At 33.8% G+C, this 16,713-nt stretch overlaps 1 protein-coding gene across 3 annotated transcripts; it reads left to right on the forward strand.

Annotated features, from left to right (window-relative positions):
• Nucleotides 1-10,333: 10,333 nt before the first annotated feature.
• On the forward strand, nt 10,334-16,295 carry LOC130807991 (protein MAIN-LIKE 2-like). Of its 3 annotated transcripts, XM_057673423.1 has the most exons (6): nt 10,334-10,595; nt 11,558-11,670; nt 12,313-12,571; nt 14,104-15,429; nt 15,514-15,933; nt 16,027-16,295. In XM_057673423.1, exons 4-6 carry the CDS (start codon nt 15,121-15,123, stop codon nt 16,180-16,182), a joined length of 885 nt encoding a protein of 294 aa, XP_057529406.1. In that variant the 5' UTR covers nt 10,334-10,595; nt 11,558-11,670; nt 12,313-12,571; nt 14,104-15,120; the 3' UTR covers nt 16,183-16,295. The 3 variants fall into 3 exon arrangements, with proteins under 3 accessions (XP_057529406.1, XP_057529404.1, XP_057529405.1); XM_057673421.1 differs by lacking the exon at nt 12,313-12,571 and having other exon boundaries at nt 10,381-10,595; XM_057673422.1 differs by lacking the exon at nt 12,313-12,571 and having other exon boundaries at nt 10,381-11,670.
• Nucleotides 16,296-16,713: the final 418 nt, after the last annotated feature.

A 16,713-nucleotide genomic window follows, 5' to 3' on the forward strand; every position in this document is an offset into this window, starting at 1 on the left:
TCTCTTTCTTGTCTACTAACTCACGAATTTAGTGATGTCGTATCTCGATGTGTTTTGATCTGCTATGAAACACTGGATTCTTCATCATTGCTATTGTTGACATGTTGTCGCAGAACATTGTAGTTGGTGTCTCTTGCTTATGTTGTAGATCGATTAATATCCTTCTGAGCCAGACTACTTCACATGCTGCACTTGTTGCTGCAATGTACTCTGCTTCTGCTGATGATAAAGCTACTGTCGCTTGTTTTTTTTGATGACCATGAGACCACCTTGTTCCTAAGCTGAAATATGTACCCGCTTGTACTTTTTCTATCATCCACGCTTCCAGCCTAGTCGCTATCGGTGTATCCTGTGAGCTTGAAATCTTTCTCAGTTTCGTACATGATCCCATAGCTTTTCGTTCCCTTAATGTATCTGAGAATCCTCTTTGCTGCTGTTAGATGATCCTTGCTCGGTTCACTCATGAACCTGGATACGATGCTATGAGATAAATAAGTAAGCCGACCAAGCTTCGATGCATTGCTTCGTCGAATTTTGGTTTGCCATCGTACTGTGATAACTTCTCACTAATTGCCATTGGTGTAGCCAGCGGTTTACATTCACCCATGTTGAATTTCTTGAGAAGGTCTTCTGCATATTTCTTTTGTGATAGAAATATTCTTCCTGGGATTTGTTTGATTTGTATGCCAAGGAAGTATTTCATTGTACCAAGGTCTGTCTTTTTAAATTCTTCGATCATTGTTGGATGTGTGCCTGTATAGATTAGATCATTCACATACAGGCATAAAATGAGAAAGTTTTTACCTTGTGTCTTGATGTATAGTGAAGGTTCACTTGGATTCTTGATGAAACCATGCTGGAGAACATAATCGTCGATGTTGCTGTTCCACGCTAGGGGTGCTTGTTTGAGTCCGTACAGAGCTTTTCGAAGGCGGGATACTTTGTCTTCTTTGCCTTTGATGACGTATCCCTGCGGTTGCTCGACGTACACTTCTTCTTCGAGTTCTCCATTTAGAAATGCTGATTTGACATCGAGCTGAAAGACTGGTAGCTGATGTTGTGTTGCTAATGCCAGGACTGTTCTGATTGTCTCCATGTGGAAAACTGAAGCATATGTTTCGTTGAAGTCGATTACTGGTTGTTGCGCATATCCCTTTGCTACGAGCCTTGCTTTGTACTTGTTGATGGAGCCATCATTGTTATGTTTCATCTTGTAGACCCACTTGAGTGCGCTGACTTCCTTGTCTTGTGGTTTGTCTACAAGTTCCCATGTGTGATTCTTCTCGATCATTTTGATTTCTTCGTTCATAGCCTCAATCCATGTTTCTTCTTGTGCTGCTTCTTGAAATGTTTGTGACTCACTAGAGAAGAGAGCCATCATTGCTTGGTCACAATGGTAATCTTGTAGCCATGATGGCGGTTGTCGATCTCGTGTTGATCTTCGAGCTTCTTGATGTTGAAGAGTTGAACGTGATGTTTGGTTTCTTGAGCTTGGGGATGATCTTGTACTTCCAGGTGTGCTTGGACTCGGAGATGATGGGTTTGTTGGTTGGTCTGCTTCGTCTTCTTCACTTGCATCTCTTGGGAGAGTATCTCCTTCGCGAGCATCAATTTCTTTTTCTTTTCACGTCCATTCGGCTGCTTCGTTAATAATTACGTCTCTAGAGATGATTAATTCTTTAGATTCAGGCTTGTTATAACGCCCGAATTTCCTCCCGCAGGGGTGTTACACTTGTAGAGCCGATATCCTTTTGTTTCGTGACTGTATCCAATGAATATGCATTTTTCTCCCTTCTCATCGAGCTTTTCCCGATTCCGGAACACTTTTAGGTTCTCTACTCTTGGATTTCTCTTGTGCCAAGCTTCATATGGTGTTAAATCCTTAACTGCTTTTGTGGGAGATCTATTGAGGATATATACTGCCGTGTGAATAGTTTCGGCCCAGTATCTTTTGGGTAGATGTTTACCCTGCATCATGCTACAGGCCATCTATGCTATAGTGCGGTTTTTCATTTCTGCGACACCATTTTGTTGAGGTGTATGTCTTACTGGAAGTTCTCTTTTAATTCCATGCTTCTTACAGAAGCTGTTGAATTCATTGGTTGTAAATTCTCCGCCATGATCCGTTCTAAGAATCTTAAGAGAATGCCCATTTTGATTTTCTCTGAGGGCTTTGAATTGCATGAAGTTGGAAAAAGCTTCTGATTTTTTTTTCTCTAGGAAATATACTCACATCATGTGGGAGTAGTCATCTACAAACAAAAGAAAATATCTTTTTCCACTGAGAGACAGATTCTTGATAGAACCTCAAATATTTGCATGAACAAGCTTTAGAGGAGCCTTGGCCCTCCAAGATGCGGTAGGAAATGGCAATCTGTGCATCTTGCCATACTTCATGCCTTGGCAAATTTTTCTTTCATTTTTTATTGATGGTAGTCTAATTACCATTTCTTTTTGTTTTAATAGTTTTAGACTGTTAAAATTTAGATGTCCGAATCTCAAATGCCATCAGGTAGATTCATCATTTATTGAGATTAAAGCCAACTTTTCTTCAAATTCCATTGTTGGAAGATTGAACATATATTAAATTTCAGCACAAACAAACTTTAAACGATCGTCATTTCTTGTTCGGTTATCGGAGTTGGGCATGTAATATATCATTGGAAAGATCTTGAAGTCTAGGTTCTAATGCCGTAAATATTGCAGTAATGTGATTTTCCTATCAAAAGTTTCGGCCAAAAGAGTGATTATGTATCAAATTTCAACACAAAACGTGTGATTATGTTTATTTTCCGATTTTAAAAAATTATTTTCTTTTTTAAATTAATAATTTTTATTTTAATTTAATAATTATTAATAAATTTAGTTTAGTAGTAATAATGGTTGATTTTATAATTAAAAATAAATTTAAGAACATTTTAGTAATTTTATTATAAAGGGGTGGCAATGTAATAAAAAAATGGCAAAATTAAAGGATTGAGATATTTTTGGAGTATAAATAACAACTACTCTCTCCTATCACTATCAGTCCCTATGAGATCTAATCAATAGCAAATGGTGTAAAGAATAAGTAGAGGTGTTCATTCGGTTGATCGGGTCGGTTTCGGACGGGTGTTATTCGGTTCGGTTGTATTTCGGATCGGTTATTTTTCGGCTGTGTGTTACAACGGGTCGCACTCGGGTCGAGTCGGTTAGTCACGGTTCGGTTGGAGATCGGTTATTCAAGCTATCGGGTTTGCATCAGTTCGGTGTCGGTTGAAGTTCGTGTCGAGTGTCAATCGGTCTCGGGTTGTCATCGATTACTAAGTGGTTCGGTTTTTTCGGGTACAGATCGGGTTCGAGCTTTATTTTTCGAGTAGTTATCGGTTACGGACAACTATCGATCGGGTCAATATCGAAATAAGTTAATAGTCGGGTTTTTAATTGATGTATGCTCATTTTATGGCAGATCAATTTATTTCAATTAGTTTATATATATATATATATATATATATATATATATATATATATATATATATATATATATATATATATATATATATATATATATATATATATATATATATATATATATATATATATATATATATATATATATATATATATATATATATATATATATATATATATATATATATATATATATATATATATATATATATATATATATATATATATATATATATGAGACTTTTATTTAATGATGCATCATGTTGCTACTTTTGATAATTGGTTGAATATTAAAACTCAATAATCGAAACTCGATTTGTTTGAATGAATAAGAATAATCTAAACTATCTCGTAGACTATTAGTTGCGTACTTAGACTTATTAGCGTTATTGTCTTATTGAGTATTCTAAAGTATAAACTAATAGTCTCTCCAATTCAGAGTAATTATCTCGATTTCTTTTTAGGCTTGTAATTAACCTATTAGAAATTTAGAATATATTACTAGAGGAGAATTTATGCAAATTCCAAATGAGACATTTGTTTTTTAATTAGAGGGAGTATAAGCTATTAGAATATACATTACTCTATTACACTAATAATCGATTGTATTTCTAAGTTTGATAATTGAAACTTATTATATATAATAAAGTGAATTAGATATATCAAGTAATTATAACCATTTTATATGATATTATGTATTTATACTTATTAGTGACCATGAATATTACACTAATAATTGATCGTATATTCGTATTTAATTTAAAGCTTAATAATGTTTGGAACTATATCTATTGGAGTAAATAAAACTAATACAAACTATCTTATAGAGTTATACTTATAGAGTTATAGTTATAGACTTATAGACTATCATTGACATTTGACAGTTAACTCAATGTTATTACTTATTACTATTAGTTATTAGTTATTATTGATCTTGAATACTCTAAACTCTAAAGTAATTTATAGGCTATTATTAATAATCGATCGTAATTCAAAGTTCACTTATCATAATTCGATCTATTATAGATTATAGTAAATGAAACTAGTGTAGTACTCCACCTTTTTTTTTACTTTGAATTAAATAGCCTAAATTATGTAATTTGACCAAATTCAATAATAAAAATATTTAATATTTGATATAAAATATTTATATTACTCAAATAAATTATTTTAGATATAATCATATAATTGTCCAATTTGATGATAAAATGTTATTGGTTATATTGATAGCACACGGATAACGGGTTTAAGCCGTTGGATTTATAATGGTAATATCATATCAGTGGTCAAGATTGTGCCACGTCGCCGGATGAAAAAGGGATTTGATGTATTTTCCTCATCCTGAAAGTGAATCTGATACAATACCTTATTTCCCAATTCCCGCTCAACTAAACCCTAACCCAACTCTCTCTTCTTCATCCTCTCACTGAAACCGGCGGCCCTCTTTCAATCCCATCCGTTCTCCTCCAATCCGGCTGGTAGAACACGTTCACACTTCACCGTTCTCCTCCAATTTACAATACACTTCACACTCTCACGGCCCAAATACCCAACAATCTTAAGGCAGTCGAAGAAACCCTAGTTTCTTCACCTTCACCGTCATAGCCGCACACACTGATTGAGTTTTGCTTTGAGTAAATTGCTTTGAGTAAATTGATGAGGAGGCTGTGAACTTGATTAAATTTGGTGAAGGAAGGTAAGGGCTTATGCTATTGTCTTTGAAAGTTATATTCATTGGGGTCATTTTTTACTTTCTTGGCATGCTTGAAGTCTGTATTTATGAAGATTTAGTTCAATTGTCTTCTGTATGCAACCTTATCTGCTTTGGAAGGAGCCCCATCGTGTAATTGAAGTCTGTATTTATGAAAGTTTAATTTCTGTATGCAATTCTCTTCTGTCATAGAAGTGCCTTTTTGTTTTGCAGTGTGAATTGTAGTTGTTATTCTTAATGGTAAGTACACACTTAGACATAGTTGATAGTTATGTATATCTTTATTGAGAATCATTTGTGTATAATGATGATGATGTTTGAGATTTGTTATAGTTGGTTAGGTTCACATAAGGATATAAACACTCAAATAAAATCTTAGATAGTAATGGATACTTCTAATAAGGATAACTGTGAATCTGTGATATAAATTCATAGAAAGGGGATTTTAATTTAACCAGCCTTCAAGCTCTCAAGATGCAATAAGGATGCTTGAATTTTATGTTATCTTTGGTTTATCGCTGGATTAATTTCTTATCGTTGGTTTATCGCTGGATTATTTGATGTTGCACTTATTGTTTCGCACATTTCTTCAATTTCAGCGTCATGAAATCCAATCCATCTTATACCAAATGCCATTGATGTATTCAAAACTGACCTAAGGACTTGCAATTTACCCAACCAAATGTGTTCCTAATTATGAATAACATTGCAAGCTTCTTCCATGTACATGAACTTACTTTTTCCATATTATTACTTTTTAGGTTTTAGTCTGAATGTTTGATTAATGCTTATGGGTTTTGATAGTGACTTTTGCATCTGTTTTCTTGTTTGGGTTAAAATTGTAAGTTTTTGTATAGAAAACGGCTGATATTCATGGTTAGCTTTATCAAATGGACCCCTGTAAGTTGTTCATATGTTGTTCCTATGTTGAAATGGTTGCAACTGTCAAGTTTTTGTAAGTTGTTCATCTGTTGAACCCTTGTTTTGGTGTTTTTAGTTAGCTTTATCAAATGGACCAAAATTGGCATCATTTTCTTTGTTATTGGTCATACCACTATGGTTTTTGCTTCAAAATTCACAATCATATATTGGATCTGAATATTCTAACGTAAATGTTTTTGCTTCTATCGGACACAATTTTCACAGTATCACGAAGAAACAAATTTGTTGATGATGGATCAAGGAGAGCTGTGATCTGCTCATTGTACTGAAAAAATATTCAAATATTGTTGGTGTCATTCCTCTATGGGAACTACGCGTAAACTCATCGGACCATACCCAGGATTCGGAGGCTTACTTGCACTCTTAGTTGGTGTAGTCTGAGTTGAAGTAGTCTCAGAATACCCGCTATAAGTCCTCCAAGCAGTTTTTCTTTGTCACTCATTTTTAATAGCTTATTATTCAGAGAAGTATAAGATAGTTTGTAATTGTATTAGTAATCTTGAATACATATTAATGTATAATTTTGTTCAAACAATGTTCAATACTTCTTTTGAAATTAGAAGATAGGATTAAATTTGTTCAATCTCTAATTCTTAATTGTAGGAAGATGAATTTTAATGAGGCAAATGAAGCTAATGGTTTTCAATTTGACAATATTTCGAACACGGGTAATTTGTTAATCTAATGGTTCAAGTACCTTATATGTTGTGTACTTTATCATTCTTTTGCATTGTGTTCAATATTGAGATAAATTACTAGCATGTGTATTATTTTTGTTGAAATTAACAGCGTTTGAAGAGTTACAAACTAGTGTATCCACTCCAAGGAATGTGAACCCGAACCCTAGACAAGTTGTCCAATGTCCTATTCGTCCACCAAAGCGTGCAAAAACTAGTAGAGGAAGAGGTGGAATTTCTTTAGCTGGAGGTCGAAGGATGATTAGGTTTAGAGATTTTGTATCTCAGTTGGAAAAACCTTCTTCGCTGAAATTGTGGTTGGATGTTGTAACGAGATGGAACTCTACATACTTAATGTTGAAGCGAGCTCTTGACTATAGAGTTGCGGTGAATCGCTTTGGTAGTACTGAGCCTGACTACACCTTAAAGCTCACTGATCGTGAGTGGGAATCTGTTGAAAACATGGCTTCTATTCTTCAACCTTTCTATGAAATGACCAATCTTTTTTCTGGGTCAGATTATCCCACTGCAAATCTGTATTTTGAACAAGTTTGTAAGGCAAAGTACCACCTACGACGTGCTTGTGAAAGTGAGGATACCTGCATTAGAGGGATGAGAAATGAGATGTTTGAGAAGTTAGAGAAATATTGGGGCGAGTCCTCTTTAATTTTGTCTATTGCTGCGGTGTTTGACCCTAGGCATAAGATTCCATTTCTAAAACATCATTTTAGAAAGGTTTATCAATCTGAGGATGAGGTTTATCAACAAATTGTGAGGGTTCGCTCTGGACTTGTCAATATTTTCAATGATTACAAGTCTACAATTACTTTATCGACTAAAACTCATCAAGCTTCTACTTCTGAAAATGTCGCATTAGTTGGTTCATGCTCTCGTGATTCTGATGGCTATGAGGTATGTATTATTTAATTTTAAACTCCTTTTAACAATATATTTATTATTATTACTATTAATAAGTTTCATATGTTTTATTGTTTGTTTACAGAGTTTTGAAAGTTCTCAAGAACTACTTTTTTCTTCAAATATTTTATCGGAAGTGGAAAAATACCTTGAATCACCTTTGCACATGCATGGTGATTCGAAGTTTGATATTTTGTTGTATTGGAAAGACCAACAAACTACATACCCAATTATGTCTAAAATAGCTAAAGACATATTGGCTATTCCAATAACCACAGTTGCATCCGAATCAACTTTTTCTATGGGAGGAAGAATTTTGAATAGATGGAGAGCATCCCTTTTATCAAGACATGTTGAAGCCTTGATTTTAACTCGTAATTGGTTGTTTGGATATGAAGAAGAATCTGATGAAGTAGGATTAGTTGTTGGCAGTGACTTAGTCCCCGATGCAGAATCGCATGCTAAGGGAGATCAGGGTCCAAGTGGATCCTCATCTTTAGAATCTGGTACGTATTTTACTTTTTAAATAAATTTTAGTTAATTATCATTCTATTATAACTCCTGTTTCGTGTACTTTATGTACTCAGTTATGGTTTATTCACTTGATTGTTGCCATGCAAAAGATGTTGGTTCTTATGGATCTGATTGTGGCTCAAATTGAAACACGGAATCTGGACGCAAGTAATTTAACCTTACAAGTCACATGGAAACTTGATAATCGTTGGGTTGGGTGAATGTTATCCATGAGTCTTAGTCTTATAGGCAACTTTCTAATAGCCTTGTTTACTTGAGATTAGGCAATTAGAAATGTTTCCTTAGCTATGATTCATGTTGGTAGCTTGCTGAACATGCGGTGTTTGTTGACCTTGAAAGGCATTACAATGATCTCACCCGACATGTGATACATATTCTGGTAGCAAAATTTTAGGTGTTTCTTTTTTGTATCTTTCTTATAAGAATGAATTACTTTCTTTTAATACTTTTTTTGTTTGTTTTTTGTTCAAGATTGAAATATGGTACCACAAGCAAAGCAGCAGTACGTGAGAGATTTTATGGTGGATATGTAACTATATATAGTTGCTGATTGAATGTTAATTTTTGGGGTTAAAAACTTGATATTTGTATATTTACATTAGGTGGATTTATAAGTGATGGATGTAAAATTTTTGGGGTAAAAAACTTGATATTTGTATATGTTAATTTGGTGGATGTATAAGTGATGGATGTAAATTTTTGGGGTTAAAAACTTAATATTTGTAAATTTATATTTGGTGGATGTATAAGTGATGAATGTAAATTTTTGGGGCTTAAAGCTTGAAGAATTGGTAAAATCTTATTGGTTTATAATTGATTTGCTAAAATATTTATATATAATCTTGTTTACAATCTTTCAATATTAGAAATTAGTTTCAAATATTCAAAAAATCATAATTAGAAAACTGAAATTGGACCTAATTTGCTAAAATTAGGTGAAAAATTGATTCGGATTTGTAACAGTTCGATTAACAATCGGTTCGGGTTGGTATCAGTTCGGGTAAAAAACAGTTCGATTAACAATCGGTTCGGGTTTGTATCAGTTCGGGTTAAAAACAGTTCGATCTTAATCGGTTTTAGTCAGGTTGCATTCGGTTACGTGCATAATTCGGGTCGGATTTGACTCGGGTCGATCACTGTTCAGTTCGGGTAACATCGGTTAAGGTTTATATGTCGGTTATAAAATTCGGTTGCAGTTCGAGTTCGATTTTGCCATTTTCGGTTATTAAACGGTTCGAGTGAAGTATCGGTTCGGGTAATTGCGGTTCGGTAAACCAAAAAACTTACATTTTTCGGGTCGGATAATTTTCGGTTCCGGGTCGGATTTTCGGGTCGGGTTTGTTTTGCACAACTCTAAGAATAAGATTGCAAAAGTGTAGTAGTCAGTACTTTTTGATTTGGATCATATAGGAATTAAGTTGTTTTTAAGAAAGTGATAATAAATAAAGAGAGAGAATAAATTAATATAAGAAGGGAAAGAATAAATTGTGTGGATAAAATTAAAAGAGACTTAAAATATATGGATGAGATTAAAAATAAGTGATGGACCATTGTCCAAAAATAAAAATGATGCAAATTAAGTGGGACGAACTAAAATGGAAAATGATGCAAATTCAATGGGACGAAGGGAGTAATAGATTAGAATATTACGAATATTCTTGTGAATATTAATTATTATGTAAATAATTATATACAAGATATGTTATATGTTCTAATACGCCCCCGCACACGAGAGCTTGTTGAAATGTGGATGCAACATATAATACTCTCATCATAGCTGGCGCTAATTATTCTACTTTAAATGAGGGGTAGTTGAGATTCAAACTCGTAACATCTTGTCGCGCTGGCTTCTACTATACCATGTTAAGAAACCAACTCAATTAATAGCTTAAATATATTGAGTCTCAGAATATATTATATACTTTAACAAAATCATCGTTGCATTGAACTTGTGTGAATATGATTAAAAGAAAAAAAATATACCTGAATAACAATATTGGCATATAACAGTCGACAAAGAAGACTTCAAAAAATTTAAGTGGAAAATGGCTATATAGTCAAAAAGTATTTGATTTTATGGGTATGATTTTCACACTAGAGTTAAATCCTCTAATTATAAAAAGAGTGGAAGGAAAGAGTACTGTTTATTATGAATAGTAAAAGTATTGTTTACTTTTCTACTTTTTCACTCTGCTTTTCACGCTTCTTTTGCTCCTCTTCTTTCCTCTTTGTTGTTATCACTGAACTTCCCTCTCTCACCTAAAAAGTTCTTCTCTCGGCTTCCTGCTTTACTCTTCTCCGGCTCTACTCTTCTCTTTCTCTGCTTCCTCAGTTTCTTTTCTTTCACCATTGATTTTCTCAAGGTTAGTTTCCATTATTAATGAAATCGTTGAGTTTCATTTTGATTTCATTGATTAAACTTCTTTAGATTGAAAATTCAGAGTTTTTTAGAAAACTTTAGGGTTAGTTTAATACATCGGATGATTATTGTTATGAATGGTGTGATTTGAGTGCACAAATTGATGAGTGCATTCATGTGTGTCTCTTGGGATGGAATCCTATGAGTGTGTTAATGTGAGTGTTTTAAGTTGGTAACTTAATGTTTGTAGTGTGTAAGTGTGATTTATTTGGTGAAGTAATCATGGGAGTTATTGGTGTTGATGGTGTTTTATAAAGAAGTGCAAAAGGTTTTTTAATGATGCTTTGCAATGTTAGTCGAGCAGAAACTGACAAAAAAGAATACTGAAGGTCGCTCGACCAGCTCGCTAGACCGAGCGAGCTCTTGGGTGGGTCAAGCGAACAAACAGAATACATCCAGTAGCCTGCTGTAGCTCGCTCGACCGAGCACGCTTTTGTTCCGGTTGAGCGGTTTCTTTTTGACAATTCATGAGCTGCTGACTTTTGTCCCTTTAACTTCTTGGAGCTATTTCAAAATAGTTATTACATAGAATTAAGGCTATATTGTCATTGAATGTACTTAGTACTATAAATAGAGAGCTCTCATGTTCATCCAAGGTACATCAAACATAACCCCTAAGCCAAACACATAGCCTTTGTTTTATCTCTTACTCAATTGTAATACTTCATTTGTAAGAGTGTTTTACTCCACTAAAATAATATAAACAAGCAGCTACACACCACGGAGGACGTAGACATCATTGAGTGAACCTCCTTAAATCATTGCGTTAATTTTTGCAAATTTTATTTTATCAAACGTTTGTTAGTTCATTGAAATTATTGTCATTAATCAAAATTCTTAACATCATATTGATCTTGTCGAATTATTTCAATTAACAACTTTGAGATTTACAAGCTTTATTTTCAGTCGGATGATCAAGAAATTCCTTTTATTGCTCAATGTACTAGCTCCGAAAGTTTTAATCGTACCCAATACGGATGATTTTTCCAGGCGATTGATTGCCGATGGTCTTATTTTTGGTACGTTTTATTTCATTAATTTTCATTTTAATTTTATCTTTTGTCATTTTTAGGTTATTTCGGTAGAAATTCACTTATTTTGTAGGGTTTTTTTTTTTTAATTGGGTTTTTGTTGTATTTGTCTGTTTTTATTCTTATTTCTTCTGATTTTTTTTGTTTATAAAGTAGGTAGCTTTCTTGTTTTTGTGATTTGTTTAACTGGGTTTTGTTGTTGTACTTCTCGTTTGGTTATCGGTTATTGGAATTGAGTATATAATATATTATTAAAAAGAAAGTTTAGGTTCTAATGCCGTAACATTGCAATTATATGATTTTTTTATTTAAAGTTATAGCCAAAAGAGTAATCATGTATCAAATTTTAACACAATCATATTGATTCCGCAATCATATTGATCCTCATTTTCATTGGCCATTGTAATTCGATTTTTAGTTTTAGCTTATTTTAGTTCAATGAGTGTTCGGAGAGAGTTTTTAAAGGGATGTTAAAGATTGAAAGTTTGAAAAGTAATCAGGGGTAGTTTTGAAAATTCAATATATAAGGAGTGGCGATAAAATAAAAAGGATGGCAAAGTTCAAAAATATTTACGGATTAGGTACTCCTGCATTTGCTTGATCTTGTTTCATTATTGTGTCTGATTTCAGGTTTGTTTCATTACCAATAACTTTAACCGATTCTTATTTGTCGCCATCCTTTTTATTTTATCGCCACCCCCTTCGAACGAATTTACCAAAATGCCCCTGGAATTAAAAAAATTACGAAAATGCCACTAACCTTAAAACCTCTATAAAACACTTCAAACTCACTCAATAACACTCTCATCACTTCCATAAATTCAAATTCTTCACTTAAAACTAATCGGAGCTAAAGCTTTGGAATCGAAGTCGTCAACGAAAAATCGAGGTAATTTTTAATTTAATTCAAACGAAAGAAAAAAAAAATTTGTTCATCACAGTCGCACTTTTTGTGCGACTGGGATGAATTTTAATTTTTTTTTTATTTTTAAAAAAATTTCGAATGAGTTTGTTGTAAAATTAATTTATTTTCTTAGTTATTGTTATTTAATAAATGTTGTAATAGATTGTAATATGATAATGTTGTTGTAAGAAGTATGTTTTAATTTAAATTTGAGAATAAAAAAAAGGAAAAAAAAAAATCAAAACCCTGTCTCACAACACAGTCGCACAAAAAGTGCGACTTAATCTAGGTGGAGTCGCACTTTTTGTGCGACTGGGATGAATATTTTTTTTTATTTTTTTTTTAAATTTCGAATGAGTTTATTGTAAAATTAATTTATTTTCTTAGTTATTGTTATTTAATAAATGTTGTAATAGATTGTAATATGATAATGTTGTTTTAAGAAGTAGGTTTTAATTTAAATTTTAGAAAAAAAAAGGAAAAAAAAAACAAATTCAAAACCCAGTTGCACAAAAAGTGCGATTTAACCTAGGTAGAGTCGCAGTTTTTGTGCGACTAAACATCTTTTTTTTTTTTTTTTTTAAATTCGAATCAGAAATTTGAAAAATTTATTTTTGAATTTTGTTTAATTTTTTGTTTTTTAAATTTCGAATCACAATTTAGAAATATTAAAATTTAATTTATTAATTTTTTATTTTATTTAAAATCAGAATTATGAATTATTTTATTTTTAATATTTATTTTTTATAATTTTCAAATCAGAATTTTTGAATAAAATTATTAAAATTTTTTTTATTTTTTTGTAATTAATTTTTTTTTATAAATTTCGAAACAGAATTTTGAATAATGATTTTTAAATTTTTTTATTTTTTTTTAAATCAGAAATATGAATTATTTTTTTATTTATATATTTTTTTTTTAATTTCAAATCAGAATTTTTGAAATATTTTGTTTTTACTATTTTTTTTAAATCAGAATTTTGAATAAATATTTTTGAATATATATTTTTTTTAAATTTCAAATCAGAATTTATGAATTTTTTTTTTATTTTTTGTTTTTTTTATTTCGAATTAGAATGTCGAATAATGTTTAATTTAATTAAATTTTATTTTTTTTTTAAATCAAAAATTTGAAATATGTGTTTTTAAATTTTTTTTTTTTTTTGAAAAATCAGAAATTTGAGTTAATTTTTTTTATTTATTTTTTTTTAAATTTCAAATCAGAATTTTTGATTTTTTTTTTTGTTTTTTTTAAAATTTCGTATAAGAATTTATTTAATTTTTTTTTATTGGAATGAATTTATTTTGTGTAATTAATTAATTACATTTTAGTTGTTTAAATATTTATGAATATAATAATTGTTTATTTTTTTGTAATTGTGAATTATTTTTGTTGTTACTTGTTTGTAATTTATATGATTGTAAGTGTTTATTATATTAACTTTGGAATGTCGTCTTAATTTAATTTTTTATGCTTATAAATTTTTATTAATAGTTATTAAAATACGAAAATTGTAGTAAATGGCTGGAAATCAAGGTAAAGGAAAAGGGTTTTTTAGAGGGTTATTGAGCGGCAATAGATCTAGGCCAACTTTACTGAGAGGGGGGTTACGGGATCTGCTAGGCGAGCAAGGCAAGAACAGGCGGCCGTACATAGTCAGGCCCAACGTTCAAGTACCCTAGAGCAAGTGCGTAGTCGCTTGGAGCGCCAGAGTAGCCTACATAGTCATACGGTCGGCTCAGGTGACGATCATACTGATTACGACAATTCTGTTAGCCGGGAAGAGTCTGTCGGTCAGGATGAGTCTGTCGGTCATCCTGTTGATTGGACGCTCATAAGAGGGCATGCTGGTAAGTTCAGGATTAGAGGGCATGGGTCGGCTGGCACTTCTGATCAGGCAGGAGTAAGCTAGGTTGAGGATGCGGCTCCACGGGGGAGGAGGCGCAACCAGTCCGCGGACACGGACTGGTTGATCACATCACCCCAGCCCGGGGGCCCTGTTGATACCACTTTAATACCCAGCTACGGTGGGCATGTAGCAAAGGTAATATTCGAGGGATTGGAGCGCACCCCTCCGATTTTGGAATGTCGTCCTCGGAAGAAGACGTTGGATTTAATCATCAGACTGCAGGACATGTCTGATGAATTGTACAGGGTGTTACCTGCCAGTCCCCTTGGTCATCTGCTGTATATAATGCACCAGCACATCGACAGTGCTCTTATTACAGCATTTGTGGAAAGGTGGCAGCCTGATACCAACACCTTCCACATGCCTTGGGGGGAGATGAGTATAATGTTGCATGACGTGCAACGCATCTTAGGAATTGGTATTGACGGTTCACTTCCCGTGGAACCGTCTGATCAAGACTGGCAGCTGGGCCTGGCCGGCCTTTTTGGGGAGCCATTGTCGGAGCTGCGTGCGAAGGGGCACTTCACCAGCAGTAGCATTAACGTGGGTGCATTGTTGCAGCTATGCCACCGTTCTCAGACTATGGATACTCAAGCTACTGCTCGTGGATAAAACTAGAGTCGGGATGCGTCCTCACCCTGTTCTTGCTGTCGCCGCTGATCAGGCTGACATTGCCCGGGGTACTTTGACGCTTGCGTACTTGTATCGCCAACTGGGTATGGCGACAAGGACTGGGTGCAAGACTATTGCTGGTTGTCTGATACTGTTGCAGATATGGATTTACGAGTACTTCCCAGCCTTCCGCCCCAATCTGCGTCAAGCTGACATGCCGAACAAGACTAGGGCAGAGATGTGGTCCCCTCAGAAGCCAATCCGTGAGCTGAGCAGATTGAGAGACTGTAGGAGCATACTGGACGCCATGATAGAGACACAGGTGTTGTACATAAACTCAAACATAATTATGATTATTATATTAATATTATGTTATGTTGATTATGTTTATTTTCTTTGTGGGCAGGTGGAGTGGACTCCGTACATGACTTCTGCTAGGGCTTTATTGAACGAGCACCCACGTATCGCCTATATCGGTGGTATCACCTGTTTCGATGTCGTGGAGGTTTATTTGCCTGAGAGGACAGTGAGGCAGCTCGGTTTTGCACAGGATATTCCTCCCCCTCCGCTGAGACCTACCCAAGCTGTGCGACCGGCACAGGGCTCCTACTCAGTGACATTCTCTTCTTCTCCTATGTTTACTGAGATGTGGAGTAGGTTCCCCTACTGCGCTCGCGTAGTTGAGCAGGCATTGCGTCGGACATCGGTTCCATCAGAGGCTGGCCCTGATTACGTTGACTGGTTTAGAGTGTCTTCCCACTGTTTTCTCATCCCTGGTGAAGGACCTGCTGCTGCGTTTGGTGTAGCGGATAACAGAGTCAAATACGTTAGTGTTTCTAATTATATATTTCATTTTTATGTTTCATAACCGGAATTGACTTTGTAATTTTTTGACAATTCAATTGTATGATTTTTACAGTTTGCTGCTGAATATAGTGCTCGACTTGCGCCATTGCTCAGGATGCCAGCTATTGCCCAAATGACGCCTCGGAAAAGAGATGTTGCTGATATGTATTTAGATGATCTTAGAGAGTTGTTTGCGGAATGGCAACAGTGTAGAGGGCGTAGCCCTTAATAGACATTTGTGGATTTTGTAATGAATGAACAATTTTTTTTATAATCTGTATAGATGAACAACTTTTTGTGTTACGTGTTGCGTTTGAATCACTTACTAATTTATTAACTAAATTAATCATGCAATGAATACTATAAATATAATTATTACAATGAATAGAATTATAAAAATGATAACACTATATATAAACAGTACAATAAACACTATGGATTATCTAAATTGACCGCGTCTTCGACGCTGTTATTAGTCCCTTGTCGTTGAATGCCGCACATTATATTCCAAAGTGATATCCTGTTACGATACTGTCTTTATAAATCTGCACATTCATTGCTTGCTGCTGCTCTCCAATTTTGTTGGACTGGCGGCAGTAGCGATGAATCATCGTTCATTAAAAGCTGAACATAATGATTCTCGTTTACCCAAAGAACATGTATAAGTTTATTTACGCCATGCGTTCCCCCTGTTCTTCTTAAAGGAAGCATTAAGCAATTGTACATTGGATGACCATCCGCAGAGCCATAATACGCAATT

The sequence above is a fragment of the Amaranthus tricolor genome, chromosome 3, assembly GCF_026212465.1.
Source record: "Amaranthus tricolor cultivar Red isolate AtriRed21 chromosome 3, ASM2621246v1, whole genome shotgun sequence".
NCBI lineage: Eukaryota > Viridiplantae > Streptophyta > Magnoliopsida > Caryophyllales > Amaranthaceae > Amaranthus > Amaranthus tricolor.

Excerpts from the sequence above, each read along its gene's own strand:
- LOC130807991 (XM_057673423.1), top strand. The coding sequence starts at position 15,121 with ATGCGTCCTCACCCTGTTCTTGCTGTCGCCGCTGATCAGGCTGACATT. Across the intron at positions 15,430-15,513 it reads ACGCCATGATAGAGACACAG|GTGGAGTGGACTCCGTACAT; the intron begins GTGTTGTACATA and ends CTTTGTGGGCAG. Across the intron at positions 15,934-16,026 it reads CGGATAACAGAGTCAAATAC|TTTGCTGCTGAATATAGTGC; the intron begins GTTAGTGTTTCT and ends TGATTTTTACAG.